Source organism: Camarhynchus parvulus, chromosome 13 (genome assembly GCF_901933205.1).
Source record: "Camarhynchus parvulus chromosome 13, STF_HiC, whole genome shotgun sequence".
Classification (NCBI taxonomy): Eukaryota; Metazoa; Chordata; class Aves; order Passeriformes; family Thraupidae; genus Camarhynchus; species Camarhynchus parvulus.
The window spans coordinates 15,071,498-15,091,592 of record NC_044583.1 but is presented as its reverse complement, the minus strand read 5'-3'; the positions used below and the strand labels follow the sequence as shown (position 1 = coordinate 15,091,592).

Here is a 20,095-nt window from a genome sequence, read left to right as displayed (position 1 = left end):
AGCACCTACTTGGACCTGTGGTATCATTTGCTTGCCTTGCACTAAAGTTGGAGAGTATTTAAATTTTTAACCTTTTGTTAAGTGTAAAGATTTGCTGTTCCTTGTATTGCTCTCATGTCATGGGGGGCCTGCTCCAGGCCATACGGGGTTGGTGGCTGTAAGAAGGGGAGTGGGGACCTCGTTTCTGGGCTGCCATGGGCTCTGCTGGTGTCCTGTCCTGCAGGGAAGGGCTGGGGTTGCTCTCCAGGGCAAAAAGGCTGATGCTGGCTGAGCCCTGACTATCACAGATACCCTCAGTGTCTTTGCTGCATATTTTGAGTCAGTGTCAGGGCATGGCAGGTATGAGGCCTTGTGCTGTTGGGATGCTGTGGTCCCCTCTGGGACATGTCCATCCCCAGCACAGCCCCTCCTGGGCTGTCCCAGGTGTGCTGTGGGGCCAGCACAGAGTCCTGCTGCCCTCTGGTCACGGTGAATTACTGCTTCAGGGGGGCCGCCATGAATGGGAACCTCGTGGCAGCACAGAGTGCTGCTCCTTAGCCCAAAGAACAGCCCCTCCAAGGGGAGACCCTGCATGGTGACACGGGGTCAGGGTCACAACGGTCACCAAGGGTGAAGCAGTCAAAGGGGGCAGCCTGGTGGGGGACACAGGGTGGGTTTGGGGTCCGGGGCTGGTGGCAGTGGTGACAGCCTCGTGCGCAGCGCGGGGGGGCCGCACGCAGCTGCACTGGGATGAGAATAGCAAGTGAGGCTGGGTAACCAGGGAACAGTTGCCATGGGAGCGGGCCGAGGAGGAGTTCTCACACTCAGAGGGGGCATCTTGGGGTAAAATCCAGGCATTTGCTGCAGCCGTGGAAAGGAAGGAAGGCAGGCAGGCGGGGGGATGGGAATGCTTGGGCATTGCTGTTCCCAACGCACCAGGCAGGATGCTGGTGCTGCCCTCCTGGCACTGCCTGGGTCGTGGCACCCTGGCACCAAGGTCCTGGGGCCACCAGCGTGTTCGTGTGCCTCACATGTTCAGGGTGGCTCTGGGGCAGAGCTGGAGTGTGAACAGAGCCGTGGCTAGCCCTAAGCAGGGCAGGGAAGTGGCTCTGCCTGTTTCCACCAGCCCAGTGGTGCTCCAGCGTTTGGGGGGTGTCTCATCCCCATCCCTGTCCTTGATGGGGGTAGCAGCACGCAGGTGAGGGGATGCTGGTGTGTGTCCAGAGCTGGAGTGGGTGCATCTGGACCCTACGGACACAGGAGAGCTGTGAGGGTCCTGAGCAGTGCCCCGTGCTGTGGGGCTGTGGCGGCAGCTCCGCACACCATTTTCAGGGGTGAAAGATGCTCTCAGCTGTTGCCTGGGCAACGGCTCCTCCTCCAGCCCACCATGTGGCTCGGGGAGCGCTCCCCCGCCTGCCTCCCCCCGCTGCCGTGGGGAGAAGGGGAAGGGGAAGGCAGCTCCCGGCCCCCGGCGCTGGCGGGGCCGGAGGCCCGGCTCCCTTCGCCCGCCCTTGCCCCGACCTGACGATGCCCGTGGGCCCCGCCGTGCCCCCCGTCCCTGCGGTCCCCATGCCTGAAGGGACCACCCCGGCCCCCCCGCATGGCCGCAGCCCCCTGCCCGCCCTGGGTGCTGCTGGGGCACCCGCACAACCACCGAGCTGGCAGAGCCCGGCTGCCGTGGCCGCGCTGTGAGGTCGGATCGCAGGAGCTGAGTTCCAGCAAGGTGAGTCGGGGCCAGAGCCGAGGGGGCCGGGGGACACTGCGGCCCTGCTGCGAGCGGGGTGCTTGGGCTGGGCCGAACACCGGAGCCGCCGTGCCCAGCTGCGGTGGGACTGGGCTGCCAGCGCCCGGAGTGCCCGGGTCACCCCTGGCCGGGATGGAGGAAATCCTTGCGGCCGGCCCCCGGCAGAACAATGCGCCGTGTGTGCCGCCGCAGCGGGCGCCTGCCACCCTGCCCGCGGGAGGAAACGGCGACGGGGTCGCGGCCTGCTGGGGCACCCACACCCATCACCCACCCGCATCTGGCACATCTCCCCCCAAAACCACTGTGCCTCGCTCCTGGCGCGCCCCAGGGAGCAGAGAAGGGACGGCGGGGACGCGACTCCAAGCTCGGTGCAGTCCGAAGGAGCCAGAGGGGTGTCCCATGGGGGCCACGACCACCGGCCTCAGTTACAGCAGAGAAGAGCCGTGACAACCACCCGATGGCAGTGCCCGAGGGAGCCCTAGCTCAGGGACAATTGCCCGGGCCAGGCTGGCAAGGGGTCTGCCTGGGGATATGGCACCCGAGGGATTGGGGTGACCCCAGGACACCCAGTGCCATTTCGCTGCCTCTGTTCTGGGGGCCAGGCTGGCACCCCTGCCATGCAGAGCCCCGAGTGTCGCTGCAGTGGCCAGCTGGGCTGTGGCAGGGGCTGTTCAGCTCTTGCCAGCGGCCGTGCTGCCCTCCCCTGCCTGTGGCCCTGTGCTGGCCGTCACCCCGGCAGCACGCCGTTGTCCCCCCTTGAGGAGGCTGGGGATGGCATTGCAGAAACGGGCGGCAGCACCCCCCGGGCACCTCCGGGGCGAGAGCAGGGTCACCGACCGTGGGAGCCCGTGGCACCTGCCCAGCGGGCATCGCAGGGCCCTCACCCCGCCCGGACCGGGAGCCACTACCCGGGAATCCCCGGCCCCCACCCTGTGGGGCTCCCGCGGCCACCCCGGGGATGCCCCGGCCCTCTCGCCACCGGCATCCCGGCATCCCGCCGCCGTTCCCCAGGGGCCGGAGCGGGGGGGATTCCCTTGGCAGTACCGGAGCCCAGCCGGTAGCCCCCGAGCGGCGGCGGGTCCCGGGGCGGGGGGTGCGGGGAGCCCGCGGATCCCTCCCCGAGCCGAGGGCGGGGCGGAGCGGCGGGGCGGGAGCCCGGGCGGGCGGGGCGGCGCGCGGCGGCGGCGCGGGAGCGCTCACCGGAGACAAAGGCAGCGCCGGGAGGCGGCGGCGGCGCCGCGCACCGGGCGCGCACCGGGCCCCCCCCCGCCGCCCGATGGAGCCGCCGCCCGCCGCCTGAGCCACGTGCGCCGCCGCCGCCGGTAACGGGAGCCGCGGAGGGAGCGGGCGCGGCGCCTCCGCCTGTTGCGCGGTGCGGGGGGCAGCGGGGCCGGGGCGGGGGCGCGCGGGGCCGTCGCCACCGGGGCCGCGGCGGGGGCGCGCGGCGCGTACCGGGGCGCGCATCTCCGGTCCGGCCCCGGCGGGCGCGCGCCCGGGGGAGGAGGAGGAGGATGAGGAAGGGGTGCCGCGCCCGGCACGGGGAGCGGGGAGGTTCCCCGCCGGGGTGTCACCCTCTCCGCGGAGGCAGCGGGCAGGGATGCGACGCGGGCAGCGGGGCCCAGGCCGCGGCCGGGGGCAGCGGGGCGGCCCGGGGCTACCGGCGGGGCCCGGCTCGGCGGCCGCTCCGCTCTCCGCCCGGCGTGAGTGTCTCCAGCCCGGCCCCGCTCCTCCCCCAGCCCGCACGTCCTCGGCAGCCCCGCTCCCCCCGCACGCCCCAGCTGCGAACGCCCCCGGTCCGCGGCACCGCCAGCCCGCCCTGCACCGCTTCCCGGTGTTCCCCCGGCCGTCATCCCGGGGCTCGAGCCACGGCCCTTCCCGCACGGTACCTCTCCTCCCCGGGGATGCCCGGGCTGCCGGCGCGGAGCCTGTTGCAGCCGATGTGGCGAGCGCGGCCCGAGCCGAGCTGGCCTCAGGCAGGGCACCCCCTCCCCACAGACCCACATCCCGGCACTGCCTCAGCCCACGCGTTTGTCTGCGTGATGGAGCAGCCCCCGCTGCCCGCCGGAGCGCGGTCAGGGCCCCCGGCTCCTTCCTTCCCCATCGTTTCTTCCTTCCGCCGGGCTCGGCCCTCCGGCCCCGCCGGCACCCTCAGCCCCGGTGGCCCTGCCGTGATCCCTGGCCGGCAGCGCGGCCCTGCGCCGCAGGGTGATGGGATGGAGCACCCCGCGCCCCTTCGCCCTGCTCCGAGGGAGCGATGGTGTCACCGTGATCACCCAGCCCTCGGCTGCCGCTGCTCCAGGCTCACCCTCCTCCCTGCTGCCGAGCCCGTTTTCTCCCACGCCACGACAATGAGAATCCTGACGGGCGCTTACGTGCCTGCCTGCGAGCACCCATGGGTGCTGCTCGCCGCTCACTGAGGAGCAGACCTGCCCCTGGCACACACCCTTGACATTTGATGCTTGGCTGGATGTGACGGAGCTGTCACCCTGCCTAAAGGGCAAAGGTGATGGTTCCCATCGCCACCACCCCTGGCCCTCCATTGCCGTGTTGGGGTGCCACCATCCCCCGCGGCTGCGAGGCCAGCGATGGCTTCGGTGCACGTGCTCCTGCCAGCGCCACGTGCCGCAGGCACCCGGCACCTCTGCTCGTCCCTCCTGCTGCCCAGGGCACCCCCCTGTGTGCCAGCACAGGGATGAGCTGCCCAGGCTCAGCAGCAATTTAGGGTGCACCGGGTGGGCAGGAGAAGGGGATCCATGGTGGCCCCCCTGAAGCAGTAATTCACCCATGATCTTCAGATCATGATCTTCAGATGATGCTGTGTTACCACAGCACCCGTCTCCCACCCCAGGCTGCCCAGCAATGCCGTGGGCGATTCTAGGGGGGCTGCGCAGGTTTGCATCCATGGGGGTGATGGCGGGGGGTGCACGGGGTGCCAGGCACGGTTCCCCCTGGCTGCTGCGGGCGCTGCGGCGCATGTGGAGCGAGTCACCATGGGAACAGGGCGTCCACGTTTCCGTGTCGCTCACGCTCGCGTCTGTCTCGTTGCAGGGCCCCCACCCCGGCGGTCCCCCCCCAGCGATGGGCAGCGGGACCCCGGCAGCCCCGTCCCCCCGCCGCCCGCCCCGCCGGCCCCCCCGCCCCGCCGCCGCACGCGGCAGGCCTGACCCACCCGCTCCAGCCCCCCCCAGCTCCATGGCGAGGACGGACCCCTGACGCCAGGCTCGCCCGCGGGCCACAGGAGACGGAGCCGGGCACGGCCCGGGGAGATGCCCTCGGCGGCCCTGACAGCATCGGGTCCTCCCTGACCCTGCCGCCGCCCTGAGCATCCCGTCCCCCATCCCGAGGGCAGGGAGAGAGGCGGGGGCCTCCCCCCGGGGCCGGCTGCCAAGATGGTGATGTCCCAGGGCACCTACACCTTCCTCACCTGCTTCGCGGGCTTCTGGCTCATCTGGGGCCTCATCGTGCTGCTGTGCTGCTTCTGCAGCTACCTGCGGCGGCGGGTGAAGCGGCAGCAGGAGGAGCGGCTGCGGGAGCAGAGCCTGCGCGCGCTGGAGATGGAGCCGCTGCACTACGAGGGTTACGGGGGCAGCCCCCCCGGCATCGCCATTCCCCACCGCCTCCGCCTCGAGCCCCACCATCACCATCACCACCCCCACCACATCCCGCCCCCCCGGCCCTGGAGCTGCCGGCACGGTAAGGAGCAGGGAGGGGCTCTCGCATCCCCGCAGCACGTGCCTCCCCCTGGTTTGGGGGGGATACGACGTGAGAGCCGGGGCGCAGCGCTGACGGCAGCAGGGGTCCGGGGGGGGCTTTGCCTTGCAGAGTCAGACCTGTCAAAGCCGCCGTGCTATGAGGAGGCGCTGCTGATGGCGGAGCCCCCCCCGCCATACAGCGAGGTGCTGATGGACACGCGGGGGCTCTACCGCAAAATCAACGCCCCTTTCCTGAGCCATGAGCGGCTGGAGAAGCAGGAGCAGCCTCCCAGCTACAAACCCCTTTTCCTGGACGCCGGCTACGGTTCAGCGCTGCACCTGCCCCGCTCAGCCAGCCCCGGCCCTGCCTGCCCGGACCTCTACCTGCAGCAGGAGTGCTCCCCACGCATGTTTCCCAGCTGGACGGACTCGGAGCTCAGCAGCAGGGACACCTACGAGACGGGACCCTGGCACCTCCCGGTCTCCATGCCCCTCTTCGGCAGGACTACCGCTGTCTAAGGCGGCCGCGGGGGATGCCCGGACCTTGCCATGCACCTGGGGGTTGGGGGGGTTTCGGTTGCTCGTGTCACCCCAGGGACACCCGCCCCGGCGCGGGCCATCGCCGCCGGCGCGGAAGGGGCTGGTTCCCCGTCTGGCCCCCGCCGGCCCCCCCATGGCCGGGGGCGCTGGGGACCCGGACTCTGCTCTGTTTCTTAAATTTTTTGTTTGTTACAGTTTGAGAATAAAAGTTTGTGGCTCGGGTTTGCCTCCTGGCGGGCTGGCATGGTGGGACCGCCCCCTCCCCAAGGCAGCCGTAGCCCCCTCCCCAGTCCCAGCCCTCCGTGCCACCCCAGCAGGCTGCAGCCCCCGTGGGAGACGCTTTATTTATTAACAGACATGAGCACACCGCCGGTACAGAACTTGTGCTTTCCAAAAAGTTTCCGGGGGGAATGGGGGGAGAGGGGCCAAGCAGGGGCCAAGCAGGGGAGGACGGGGCTCCCAGCAAAGAAGGAGTGGGGAAGGGGTAAAAGCCCCCACATCAGCTCCCTGCCGGGGTTTGGGGTGGGGGGGACGCCGCTGGCCGCAGCCTTGCCTCGCTCAGGTCACTTTATTGCCATATTCATTTATTATTATTATTATTATTTCTTTTTTTTCTTTTTTTCTTTGAACTCGTGCAAAGTACTGGGGGGGCTCCCGGGGGGGCACGAAGAGAACGAGGACCCTGTCCCACAGCCGGGCAGGGGATGCGAGCGTGTGTCGTCCCCCCCAAAAGGGGCGCTGGGATATCGGGGGGGGGCTGCTAAGGGAGGGCTGGGGGGCTGACACGGCTCCTACCGACAACTTAAAAAAGAGAGGGGGACAAGGGGGGGCTGTAAAAGGTGCCCCGGGGCGGGGCTGCAGCGGGGTGGCCGCCACCTGGAGGCCTCATCCTGCGGGGCCCCCGAGGGGTGAGGGGGGCCCGGCCCCCGGCTGCAGCCCCCCCGTGCCCCGCCGGGGGCGGGCTGCCTGTGCCGGCAGCGGGGCCCGGCCTCACAGGGCCCCCCCAAAGCTCTCCTCTTCCTCGGGCAGAGGGTCTGCGTCCCAGCACGTGATGTCGATCTCTGGAGGACAGGGAGAGGTGTCAGGATGGCTTGGGGTGCCCCAGAGAGGGACAGACGCCCCCTCCTCGCTGTCCTCACTCACCTGGGGGCTTGTTGTAGAAGACGGGCTGGGGGGCTTTGGCCGACAGCTCCTCGGTGGGGGGCACCTCCTCCTCCTGGGACTGGCTGAAGTAGCCCTCGCTGGCCTGGGGGGTGGGGGCAGGTTGTCAGGACCCCCCCAGCCCCCCATCACACCCTGGCCTCTCCCCACAAGTGATGCTCACCTGCTCCCCACGACCCGGTGTCCCATCCTTGGGGGCCATCTCCCCATTGGTGATGGGGGGCGTCTCTCGGCCCGGGGTGTCTTCCTGGGCATCTTCCTGGGGCGTGTGCTGGCAGCCCAGATCCTGGGACTGGGGGTCCCCCTCGCCAGCTGCCTCTTCCTCATCCTCCTCCTCCTGCTCCGCGTCGCAGAAGGTGGCAGGAGGCTCCGGCAGCTCATCCAGGCTCAGCAGGGCCCCCTCCTCGGGCAGCATGGCCGGGGGTGTCTCGGGGACAGGGGCAGCAGGCAGGGGCCAGGCAGCTGGGGGAGTCACCCCGTCGCTCTCGCTCTGCCACAGGTCGATGAGGCTCTCAGGGTTGGGGGCTTCGGGGGCTTCCTCAGTTTGGGGCTCGTCAGCCACGGGTGGCAGGGAGGGCTCGGTGGGCTCCAGGGTCACCAGGTCCCCCAGGGCATCACCCCCCTCTGTCCACACTGGTCTGGGGCTGGGCTCATCCCCGGGGGGCTCGATGGCCTTGTCCTCGGGCCCCGGGAAGGGCCAGTGCTGCTCGGGCGTGGCCGGCCCGGGCTCCTGTGCGCTGGGGCTGGGGGACTCTGAAAGGAGGGGACACGAGTCAGTGGGGACAGACAACCTCGCCCAGGGCTGGGGGTCACCCAGGGACAGGGATGCAGCTCAGGGGGATTTGGAGTCCTTTGGACTGGGCACAGTATGGGGAATGCTGCAGGGATGGGTGGGGGTAGCTGGGCAGGGAGGGGACTGTGGCATGCACTGGGCAGCGAGGGGACATAGGGAGGGACAAGGTGACCCCCTGGGCAGTGGCAGGGACACAGAAAGGGCTTGGAGGGAATGGGAGAGGTGCCCTGGGAAGATGCAGAAGGGAAAGCTGGGATGCACCAGAGGATGCCAAGGGGGCAGTGGGGATGCAGCAGGGACACACGGTGACAGCAGCAGAGCTGGCTGGGGTGTCCTGGGAATGCAGTGGGGCAGAGGGGACATCCAGAGGGATTCAGCAGCCCTGCAAAGGATGTAGGGCAGGACGGCGCAGATTGAGCAGCATCGCACTGGGGGACCCAGCAGAGACAGCAGGGCTGCCCTGGGGGGTGCAGCAGGGAGGGCTGGCAAGTACAGAGCAGGGGGAATGCACTGGGGGTGGGGGGATGCATGGTGTGGGGTGCACCAGAGATGCACTGGCATTAGAAGATGCACTGGGGGCGGTGGGGATGCAGCAATGACGGTGGGGCTGCGCTGGGGGATGCAGCAGGGACGGTGGGGATGCAGCGGCACGGAGCAGCAGGGAGAGCGGGGATGTGCTGGGGGCGCAGCAGAGGCAGGCAGGACGTGCCGAGGGATGCAGATGGGGCAGCAGGAATGCACTGAGCCATGCAAGGGCAGCTGGGGGGCTGTAGCTCAGCCGAGGGGGCTGCAGCAGGGATGCATCCTTGAGCCATGCAAGGGCAGCTGGGGGGCTGCCGAGGGGCCTGCGGCAGGGATGCACTGTGGGACACAGCAGGGGCAGGAGGGATGCGGGTGGGACAGCGCGGATGCACCGAGCCAGGGATGCACTGAGCCATGGATGCACCAAGCCATGGATGCACCAAGCCATGGATGCACCAAGCCAGGGATGCACCAAGCCAGGGATGCACCAAGCCATGGATGCACCGAGCCATGGATGCACAAAGCCAGGAATGCACCGAGCCAGGGATGCACCAAGCCAGGGATACACCGAGCCAGGGATGCACCGAGCCAGGGATGCACTGAGCCAGGGATGCACCAAGCCAGGGATGCAGCGAACCAGGAATGCACCAAGCCAGGGATGCACCGAGCCATGGATGCACCAAGCCAGGGATGCACCGAGCCAGGGATGCAGCGAACCAGGGATGCACCGAGCCATGGATGCACCGAACCAGGGATGCATCGAACCAGGGATGCACCAAGCCATGGATGCACCGAGCCATGCAAGCGCGGCTGGCGGGGCCGCAGCAGAGCCCAGGGGGCTGCAGTGGGGATGCTCCCGGCAGTCCGGGCAGGGGGGCACTGCCAGCCCTGCGCCCACCTTTGGGCGTTGCCGGCGTCGGTTCCGCGGGCGCTCGGGGGCCCGGGGGCGAGGCGGCCGGGCTGGGCTCGCAGGGGCTGCAGCCCGCGGCCGAGGCCTTGCGGAAAGCGTCCGACTGGCTGCCTGCAGACAAGGAGATGGGCTGGCGTGGGGGGGCTGCCCGCATTGAGGGGGGAACCAGAGCCCCAGCACTGCTCCTGCCCCTCACCGACCCAGCTGTGCGCTGCCGAACGCACGTCACTGTGTACCTGCCACCGTGTGGGCGGTGGGGTGGAGCCTTCCATGGGTGCAGCAAGCACCATGTCCCCTACAGGTGTCCCCACCACCCCCACGAGTTTCAGCCCCCACATCTGCTGGGTAAGGGGACAGGCAGCCCCACACCTGCCGTGGTGCACACTGGCTCTGCCCACGCATCACTCAGCTGTGCCCTGGCACAGCCTTTGTGGGCGCAGCTCTGTGTCCTGTCAGCTGTGCCTGTAGGGGCACAGCCCTGGAACCACCTGGCCCCTCCTGCCCCATTGGCAAAGCCCCACACATTCCTGGGCTCAGCCTTTTCCATTCCATGCTGTTTTGTGGACAGTCTTGCAGTCCTGTCCATGGCACAGCTATTCCATGCCCTTCTGCCCCACTGGCACAGCCTCTCATGATCCTGGGCACAGCCTTTTCCACACTGCCCAATGCTGCCCCACAGGCACAGACCTGCATGGTGCAGGGCAGCAGAGACGTCCCTCTCCCTTCTGCCCCATCAGCACGTGATTCTGGCACAGCATCTTCCACGCTGCCTGCCCCTGCCCCATGGGCACTGCATGATCCAGGGCACAGCTGTCCTATCCACTCCTGCCCCATAAGCAGAGCCTGCCTTGTGCCAGCTCTACCCCATGGGCACCATCTATCCCATCCCACTGTGCACCACCACCTCCCCAGGCACAGCTCTACCCTGTCCCCACTGCCCCATGGGCACAGCCTGCCCTATGTCCCCCCTCCCAGGGGCACAGGGACCAGCATGGGGTCAGCCCCAGCAGGGGCACGGTCCCCGCCTGGGTGCCAGTCCCACTGGGGGTGCCAGTTCCCCTCAGGGTGCCCGTTCCCCTGGGGTGCCCGTGCTGCCTCCGCTGCCGCTCCGATGTGCTGTGGGGTGGGTGGGCTGTGGGGCCCCCGGCTCGACCCCCGGAGCTGCGCCCGGGAGCTCCCAGCTACCTACATGGGAAGAAAGAGGAGAGATTTGGAGTGCGGTGGCAGGAGATATAGGGGAAGGGGGTCCGTGGGGGGGAGGAGGAGGAGGAGGAGGAAGATGGTGGCCCACTGTCAGCTGTCTTTATGAAAGGACAGTGCAGACGACCTGTGAGAGAAAGACAGACAGACAGACGGACGGACGGACGGAGAGAGAGAGAGAGCAAAGAGATGGGTCAGTCCCTGCTCAGCACAGTCGTGGCGGGGCTGGAGCACCAGGGCACCGGGATGGGAGCACAGCAGGGTGGTGGAAGGCAGCATGGCGGGAGAACAGCAGGACAAGAGGATGGAAAGGCAGCAGGACAGAAGGACGTGAGGCAGCACTGCCTGGCCAGGTGGGGACAGAGGCCAGGACACAGCCGTGGGACCAACTATCTGCTCAGCCACAGCACAGCCCCACAGCGTGAACCTGTGGCACAACCATGGCACGGCCAGAACACACAGACCACAGCACAACCCCACAGCACGACCCATGGCACAGCCCCCGGCACAGCCCATGGCACAGCCCATGGCACAGCACCATGGCGCAGCACCATGGCACAGCCCACGGCACAGCCCATGGCACAGCACCATGGCACAGCCCACGGCACAGCCCATGGCACAGCCCACGGCACAGCACCATGGCACAGCCCATGGCACAGCACCATGGCACAGCCCACGGCACAGCCCATGGCACAGCACACGGCACAGCCCATGGCACAGCACATGGCACAGCCCATGGCACAGCACATGGCACAGCACACAAGAACACACGTCACAGGCTCCCTCCCAGCACAGCTCACGGCACAGCCCCCCAGCACAGCACCATGACACGGCCCCATGGCTGGAGGCACCCCCAGGACAGACAGTCCTTCCCTGGATTCACAAAAAGAGTCCCAGCACTGGGTCCCAGACATGGGGCTCTCCTTGCCAGCTGGCAGCACGCTGAGTGCCCCACATGTGCCTCACTCTCTCCTGCCCCTTTTGGCTGTCACTATGGGATATATTCCCAAGCCATCCCTGGACCTCCAGTTGCCCACCCGTACACACCAACCACGCTTCCAGTGCGGCTGTGGGCACAGTGCTGTGACAGGTGAGTGGACGACACCCAGCAGGGAGCAGGGTGAGCTCTATTTTGCTGAAGACAACCTGACATCCAGCCCCCGACAAGCTGCCCCAGCTTGGGGCCACGTGAGGTGCAGTGGCAGTGGCGGTGATGGTGGCAGTGATGGTGGCACAGCAGAGCAGGACGTCCCCTGCCATCCTCATACCCTTGGCACCCAGAACCGCAGTGCCAGTGATGGCAGAAGGTACACTCCCTCCCCACATTGCATCCCTGATCTTTCCATATCTCACTGCAATCCTTTGAGCTGTGACAGTGCACTCACCTGTGCCCTGGTGTCCTGGTGCCCACCCCTGTGCCCACAGCCCCCCACAGCCCCTCACCTGTCCTGTGGCTGCCTGGTGACACAGCATCACTGCTGCCCGATGCCACCCGCTCCTGCTGCTTGAAGAAGTCCCGGGGGTTGTCAGGCCGCTGAGCAATGATGGCAGCAGCCTCCTGTGGGGACAGGGGAGGCTGAGCCCAGTGCCCCGGGGGCGTGGGGCTGTGGGACCACCCTCCATGCATCCCACAGCTTCATTCCCATCTTGCTGTGGGCCCTGCTGGATGGGGAGTGAGGACCAGTACTGGGCACGGCCACCACCACACTCACCTCCACCTCTGACTCCGATTTCCTAAACTGCTGCCTGTCGTCCTCGTCTTGCTGGTCCCCCTGGGAAGAGACACAGCATCACCCCCCAGCCTGGGCACCCAGCTGGGGAAAGCCCTTCCCTGGGGGTAATGCCAGTGGCAGCTCTGAGCCTGATCCTGGCACCAGTGGCACTCACAAAGATGGACTGCTCCTTCAGGCGCTGCCGGGCCTCCTCCGCCTCCAAGCTCTGCTGCTTCCTCCTGCAATGGGGAAACGGGAGAGGCGCTGGGCATCGGCTCCTGCCAGTCCCTGCCCCAACCCCGGCCTGCGAGGGACACCCATGTGCCCACCCAGCCACCCTGTACCCACATCCCACCCGACCCCAGGTGTGCATCCATCCTGTACCACATCCCACCCGACCCCAGGTGTGCATCCATCCCATACCCACATCCCACCCGACCCCAGCCATGCCTGTGCTCCTCGATCTGCTCCTCGCGCTCCCGGTAGCGCCGTTCCCGCTCCTCCTGCTCCAGCCGTTCCTGCTCCATCCGCTCCTGTTCGAACCGCAGCCGGGCATCCAGGGCCTTTTTCCGCTCTTCCTCTTTACGCAATTCCTCCTCTTTCTGGTGTGGCAAGATCAGTGAGGGGGCTGCCCATCAGCAGCTCACCCCTCTCTCTGGGCTGTCCCTCCGTACCCACCTTTGCCTGCTCCCAGAACTGCTCCCGGTTCAGCCGCTTCATCTCCACGGTGGCGTCGGTTTTCTGGTAAGTGGTGCCCTGGGACGGAGGAGAGGTGAGGGGATGGAGGGGCTGGGATCAGTGATGGGGGTAACAGCAAGGGGCACACGGGGCGAGGGGCTGTGGCACACAGGAGCCCGGGGCAGGAGGGATGCCCCAGTCCCAGCAGCATCCCCAGCGCTGCCGTGGGGACGTTACCACGGGCTCGGCGTTCTCGTCCTCGCGCAGCCGCAGGCGGTGCAGCACCGGGCTGGAGACACGGGCCAGCCCGTTGGAGAGCCGCTGCCCGATGGCCCCGGGGTCAATGTCCTCCACGCTGCTGGCATTGACAATGACATCGACACCCTGCGGGGGTGCAAGCAGCCATCAGGGTTCAGCATCAATGCCCTGGCAACACCTTCCCTGTTCCTGGCATCACCCACCTGGAAGAACTCGGCAATCTTGGCTACGTGGCTGGCACAGGCGCATTTGCGGGCGTCCGGCACGTCCTCACCCACCTGTGGCAGCCAGGGAGGGACTGAGCTGAGAGGGGCAGCAGGGCGACCCCCACCCCGCTGGCCTCAGCAGGGCAGCAGGACTGTGGGGCACCCACAGCCCCTGGGCACTGCCAGCTCCCTCACACCCAGCCCTATCCCTGTGGGCACAGCACAGCCCCCCTCAGCAGGGCCCCCAGACTCACCCAGTTGACGAGGACATATTTGGGGAGCACGGCCTGGGGGTCCTTGACGCTGCAGAAGCCATACATGACCTTCTGAATCTCAAAGTGGCCAGAAAGCTCCAGCAAACCTCCACCTGGCACAGCACCATCAGCCCACGTGCACCCAGCACCAGGAACAGGTGACAGGGAAAACACCGGCACAGGTGAGCCGGTGGAAGGGACAGAGGACCTTACCTCCTGATGCTGCCAGCTTCAGGTCATCAGAGCCATCCTCGTATGTGTAGAGGGCCCTGGGGAGACACCATGGGTGAGCCAAAGCCAGGAGGAGTGTGGGGCAGCCCCCAACCTCCCCATCCTGCTTACACTGAGGTCAGGGTATGGGCTGGGGTCTGGCCGCTTGTCCCAAAATGAGCACACAGCCACAACAACCCTTGTCCATCATCAGCACCATGAGCTGGACTGCCAGGCAAGGCAGACAAGATGTGGGGCAGGGCCTATTCCCCAACCTTTAGTAGCAGCTGTGGGGAAGGGTCCCAGGTTTGGGGACAGAATAGTCACTTGGGCACAGGGACCCACTGACTGCTGTGCTGCAAGCCAACACAGTCTCACAGCAACTTGCTCGCCCCTCCTTGACCCCTCACGACCCTTCCAGCTACTGACCAGGTTTGGGGACAGCCCTGTGCCCCAGTAAGGACCCGGGTCCACTCACGTGCCCGGCTGCGTGAGCCACCAGCCCAGCAGGCACCAGGCTGGGGGAGGACGCCGGAGCACCAGCAGCAGCAAATCAATGAGCCGCCAGAGTGTGATGGGGCCGTCATGGAGACTGTTCCTTGGAAACCATTCCCAGCTGATGGGAAACCCCCTGTCGCTCCCACCGTGCCCTGGCCAGCCCCTCTGGGGGCTCCGCGGGGACCCCCACCAGCCAGCACCTCCCCAGAGGCACACAGCCAGCGATGGAGGGGGGACCACGCATGCCAAATTGGTCCAGGGCGGGTGGGCGAGGGGATGGATGTCGCTAGGCAACCAGCATCCTCCATCACCATGGCAACCCCCCCATCCCAGCTGGGATGCAGCTCGCCCCGATGACGAGGTGATTAGTGGAGGGGAGCGGGGGAGGCAGGCAGGCAGTGGGGACCTGCGGGGCCTGGCAGGAACCCAAACCTGCCTGCCACCGTCACGCGCTGCACCCGGAGCGCCGGGGCCGCCCGTGCTGGATCCCCACAGCCCCGCTCCGCCGCGGGTGGGCGGCTCTGCCCAGCAGCTCTCGGCTGCTGCTGCCCGCACGGCGCTTCCCAGAGCCCCAAAATCCCCGCTGAGCCGAGCAAAGCCCTCCTCACTCCAGCCGGCAGCTTCAATCCACAGCCTGGGGAATGGGAACTGGGGGTCCCTGCGGGCAGAGCCACCCCTGAACAGGGCCGTGGCTGGAGCTAAAAAGCAAGGGGGAGGCAGGCAGGTGCCTAAGAGGGAGGGGGCCTCCCTCTGCCTCCCCGAGCCCCTGGCAGGGAGCCGCAGATAATAGCACCAACAAGATTGACTTTAATCCGCACATCCCGATCCCGCTAATCGGCCGCCCCAGCCGGCGCCAGCTTCCAGGCCGGGAACAGCTGCAAAGTGCTGTCTGAGATGGCTGTGACAGGGAAGGGTGGCAAATGCAGCCCCTGAGCCCCCCGGAATGGGGGAGGATGGCAGCAGTTTGGGGGAGCCCAGGGCAGCGAGCTGGGAGCTGGCAGGGTGGGATGCAGCTGGCAGCAGACAGGAGAAAAGAAGTAGGGCAGAGCCACAGCATCAGTGCCTGGGAGCCCTGTGGGTGCTGGGGGCACCCACTGCCTGCTTTTCCTCCCTGCCATGCCCAGTGGTATCTGGGCACAAGGCTGCTGCCTGCGTCCAGGGGTGCTCCCAGGGAAGATGGGGCTTGCTGTGGACACAGCTCAGCAGCACAGCCTGACTCCATGCCAGGATGGAGGTTTCCATTCCAGGAGACAGGGAAGCCGTGCTGGGGCCAGTATCATCCCCAGGGGTGCCCCCAGGGACCCACAGTCCAACAGCACCACCACAACCCCTGGCAGTGGGGACCAGCGGGTCACAGCGGGTGCCGTCAGCATCATGCATTGCTTACCCCGCTTCCACGGGCTTTAATCCCTCCACCCAACCCATTCAGCCCTTTCCCACCCCCGGGCTCCAGGTATGTGGGTCACCCGTGGGTGGAGATGCCCCGTGCAGCCCGGGGGGGGCTCCCTGCAGCCCAGGGGGGGCTCCACTGAGGATCCCTCATCACCCCAACCAAAGAGACCTCAGCCCACTGCCCTCGCATGGCCCTGCTGCTCACCGGAGCAGGCGGAGCAGCATCCCCGGGTGCCAGAACGGCGCTCCCCCGGCAGCCCACCCCCCATGCCAGGGCCAGGGAGGGGTCACACCGCCCCAGCCTCCCGCCCCAGCCCCGGCACATGTGTTTCCAATGTGGCTGGGAGCTCCAGGGAGTCGGCGTGCTCAGAAAGCAGCACCAAATTCCTTTCCGATCGAGTAATGGGCCCCAGCAGCCTTCGCGGGGCCGGGCAGGGGAAGGGGATGCTCGGACCCTCCAGGCCCGGGCTGGAGCAGGGGAAATCCCAGACTAAACAGAGGGATCCCGTCCGGACATGAGCGAGGCATTCCCCGGTACCGACCCAGGGCCAGGCTCTGGCACAGTGTCCTCCCTGGGTCAGCCAGGCTGGGCCCTCCTCCCCGTGGGACTGTCCCCATCACCTTGCCCGAGGCAGCCCCAGCAGCATCACCCCTCATCCCGCACCCCGCAGCGGGCCCTGCAGAGGGGATGCTGCTCCCGCAGGCACTGAGTGCCAGGCACTCCGGCGACAATGGAGCACCGGCTGGGGACGATGGAGCAAAGTCAGCCCCACGGATGGGATTGGCAGGGGATCGCTGCCCGGCCGGGATCAGCGTTGGAGGTGTGTGTGGGGGAGCCGTCACCGGCACTCGCCTTCCCGGGAACCGATTCTGCTGCTCTCAGCAGCTTTGGCAGGGACGGCTCCTTTGCAGCGGATGCCGGGAAGCGAGATGTACCCAGGGCTGACAGCTGCCGCCTGGCCGGCAGCACACACGGCGCTTGCCCACAGCGCCCCTGGGCTGACAGCGGGACTGTGGGGCCCTCCGGAGACCCCAGGGACTGGCGGGGACCTGGACCTGCCCAGGCCCACACAGCCCTGTCCCGAGAGCAGGGACCTGGTTAGAGATAGACGCCCGACCGGCTGGGCTGTGGGTGCAGCCCAGCTGGGAGGTGGGAGTCCCCGGATGGGTGGTGGGTGTATCCCGGAGGGGCGGCGGATGCCCCTGGCTGGATGGTGGGCGCACAGTAGCTCCCCTCCGTCCGCCCCCCACCAAAAGCATCATGCACAGCATGCACCCAGCACCGTCCAGAGCCCGGGCTCTGCCCAGCGAGATGCGCCCGGCGCGCCGGCAGCGTTCCCACCCAGCGCGCCAGAGGCACCCTGGAGGGCAGGGAGGGGATCGCGGGGCAGATGGCCCCCGCCAGCCTCCCGGCACCCGGCTGGGCTGGGAGATGCGGGTGGGCAGGCAGCGGGTGATGCTCCCTGCAGCGGGCCCGGATCCGGCCGGCCTCGACACCGGGTGCCCCGCAGCGGGGCGCGGGCAGCGCGAGAAGCCGGGGGTCCCAGCGGGGAGAGCCGCTCCCCTCCCCGGCTCAACAGCAACCCCGGCCCGGCGGGCAATCGTGGGCCGACACCACGACCCCCCAGGGATTTGGCAGCCCAGGAGCTTGGGGCAATCTGAGGGTAGCGGGAGCGGCGGGAGATGCTCGGTGCCCCCGCGGCTTCAGGCCTCGCTCCGCCGGGCAGCGGGACCGCCCGCTGCCGGGATACCGGCGGAGCCGGTCGGGAGCAGAGCCGGTCGGGAGCGGGGCCGGGCTGCCGGGCCCCGATCCCCTCCCCATCCCCCGTTCCCCGGGCGCCCCTGCCCGCGGCTCCTGCTCCAGACAATGGCGAGGAACCGGTGCCGGGCCCAGCGCCGGGGAGCCCCACGGGGCCCTCCCCGCCGTGCGCGAATTCCCCCGCTCCCCGCTCTCGCTGCCCGGCCGGGGTCGGACCGGGCCGCGCCGGGGAGTCCCAGCGCTCGCACGTGCCGGCCCGGCGCAGACAAAGCGGGGACCGCGCCCCGGCCCGGTGCGGCGGGCAGGTGCGGGCACCGGGGGCGGCGAGCCGGGCACACCCCCCGCCGCCCCGCCCGCCTTTGTGTGCCGGGGCTCCCGGGGACGGCGGGGGCGCAGCTCGGGGGCGCGGCCGGTGTTACCGGGCGGCTCCGTGCACAAAGGGCGGCGGCGGCGGCGGGGACAAAGGGGCGGCGGCGGCGGCGGGCGCGCTCACCAGTCGGTGGGGCTGTCCTCGCCGATCACGTCCTGGTAGGAGGCGAGCAGCTCCAGGCGGTGCGCCGCGAAGCCGACGCCAGCCATGGCGGGGCCGGGATGCTGCCGGGGGACCGGAGGGACCGGCCGCCTGCCCGCCTCCGAGACACTGCCGCAGCGGCCGGGCGGAGGGGCGAGCGGCGGGGAGGCTCCGCCCGCCGCCGCGCCCGGTCCTAGCGCCGCGAACGGCGGCCCCCCTCCCCTCCCCTCCGCCCCCCGCCCGGCCCCCGCCCCCGCCGCGCCCCCGGGGCGCCCCCAGGGCACCCGCCCGCCGCGCCGCCCGGCCCCGAGCCGGGACCCCGGGGGTGCGGGCAGCATCACCCCCGCCCCGCCGCCCCCGCGAGCAGCTCGCCCCCGGGATCCAGCAGCCTGGGCTCCGCTCTGCCCCCGCAGCACCGCGCCCCGGGCCATCCCCCGCCCCAGGGACGCTGAACCCCGGCTCAGCTCCTCCCGGGAACCTGCCCGCCGGGTGATTCCGCATCCCGGGCTCTCCTCCGCCCTGGGGACCCCGCATCCTGTGCTGCCCCTCCTGGGAACTTGCACTCTGGAGACCTCTCCTGCTGGGTGGTCCTCTCCATGCCCATATTCTCCCCTGCCCCACGTCCTCGACACCCAGGGGACGTGGCACACCTGGCTTCCTGCGCCCTCCGCTGCCCACGCCGAGCCCCCGTGTCCAAGGTTTCCTCTCCAAGGACACGGCACCGTAGGCTTTGCCCTACACATCCAGCCATGCCCTCGCTGCTTGCACAAGGGGTCAGTGGACAGAACCTCTTTGGGGGCCTCTTTGCTGCCCATCTGCTCCTCTATCCCCACAACTCCCAAGCCCCCGGTCCTTTCAGAACACCGCAAGCACCTTTTCCAGGAGGTGAACCCACAGCTGGTTTTGCACTGACCCGCGCAGGGCTCTGCAGGGGCTCCCAGCCAGATCCTAATGCTCCTGCCAGGACAGGCAGCGATTCCCCTCCCCAGCACTGTCCCCAGCCTGGACCAGCACCGCTCTGGAGGGGTCTCTGTGCCAGAGCAGCAATGGAGAGCGCGCAGGGCCCGATTCCTGCGCGCTGGGGATGTTGGTGGAGTGGCCTGTCCCAAGACAAGCCCTTCAGGCCCGTGGATGACCCCAGAAGGACACGGGACACGGGACAGGGGTCCGCGGGCCTTGGCGGTGCCGCCCGCTCCCCCCACGCCCTCCTTTCAGCAGCATTTCCGAGCGAGGCCAGAGCCGGAGCCGCCCTAAGAGGCTGTGAGAGTTTGGGAGCAGCTGTGGAGCAGCTGCCGGGGCCAGCGCGGGGGCTGGGGCCGTGGCAGGCGCCCCACAAGCGGCTCAGATGGCTTTGGGGGTGGATGTGGTGGGACCCTGCTCAGGGATGCGGTGGGAGCTCGGAGCCTACCGCCGCCAGGCTTTGTTCTCGGAGCAGCGAGGCTGCAGCCCCTCCCCAGGCTCCACCTCCGCAGCCCACCCGAGACCCTCCTTCCGCTGCCTGTGCACAAGCTCCTCACATGGTGCGCAGAGCTGGTGGGCAAGAGATGCCCTTGGCAAGGCACAGAGGCACCTTGGGTGGTAGAGGCATCATCAGGATGGCCCAGAGGCAACAGGGAACTAACCAGAGCCAAGCCCCCCAAGAGCAGAGACCTTGCAGCGGCACAAGGGGATGCTCGGCTCTCCCCAGGGGAGACGCAGGTTGGCTGCAGCACCCTGGCCCTGCTGGGCACCTGGGGCTGATCTGGCAGAACCTGTTCCCATGCTACGGCAGCAGGCTCCGTCCCGCACCACTGCCTGCCCCTGCCCCTTCCCCACCCTCCACTCACGGGTTGCTGTCCAGCCAAGCTAGGGTTGGTTCAGGGGCTGCCCACGTGCGGCCACAGCCACCTCACCTTGCCCTGTGCTTCCTCTGACCTTGGCTGCCCAGCTGGGACTCACACGGGGGCACCCAGCCCTGCTCCTGCCAGCCCTGCCAGGCAGGCACCAGCTGTTTCTGCCCCTTGCTGCACCCGTGTCCTGCTGCTTCTCCATGTGACCATCCCATTGCCCTCCTGTGCCCCAGCCCAAGTGCCTGGC

The 20,095-nt window shown here is 68.5% G+C and overlaps 2 protein-coding genes across 4 annotated transcripts; one reads left to right on the top strand and one right to left on the bottom strand.

Moving 5' to 3' along the window:
- The first annotated feature begins 4,857 nt into the window (after positions 1–4,857).
- PRR7 (proline rich 7, synaptic) lies at positions 4,858–6,175 on the top strand. Of its 2 annotated transcripts, none has more exons than XM_030957373.1 (2): positions 4,858–5,416; positions 5,546–6,175. In XM_030957373.1, exons 1-2 carry the CDS (start codon positions 5,113–5,115, stop codon positions 5,932–5,934), a joined length of 693 nt encoding a protein of 230 aa, XP_030813233.1. In that variant the 5' UTR covers positions 4,858–5,112; the 3' UTR covers positions 5,935–6,175. The 2 variants fall into 2 exon arrangements, with proteins under 2 accessions (XP_030813233.1, XP_030813232.1); XM_030957372.1 differs by having other exon boundaries at positions 5,519–6,175.
- Positions 6,176–6,280: 105 nt separating this feature from the next.
- DBN1 (drebrin 1) lies at positions 6,281–18,199 on the bottom strand. Of its 2 annotated transcripts, XM_030957370.1 has the most exons (14): positions 18,002–18,199; positions 13,863–13,918; positions 13,650–13,762; positions 13,393–13,467; positions 13,169–13,315; positions 12,932–13,009; positions 12,704–12,855; positions 12,429–12,492; positions 12,254–12,313; positions 11,985–12,099; positions 9,330–9,452; positions 7,280–7,869; positions 7,099–7,201; positions 6,281–7,016 (listed from the first exon to the last, which is right to left on the bottom strand). In XM_030957370.1, exons 1-14 carry the CDS (start codon positions 18,085–18,087, stop codon positions 6,946–6,948), a joined length of 1,833 nt encoding a protein of 610 aa, XP_030813230.1. In that variant the 5' UTR covers positions 18,088–18,199; the 3' UTR covers positions 6,281–6,945. The 2 variants fall into 2 exon arrangements, with proteins under 2 accessions (XP_030813230.1, XP_030813231.1); XM_030957371.1 differs by lacking the exon at positions 9,330–9,452.
- Positions 18,200–20,095: the final 1,896 nt, after the last annotated feature.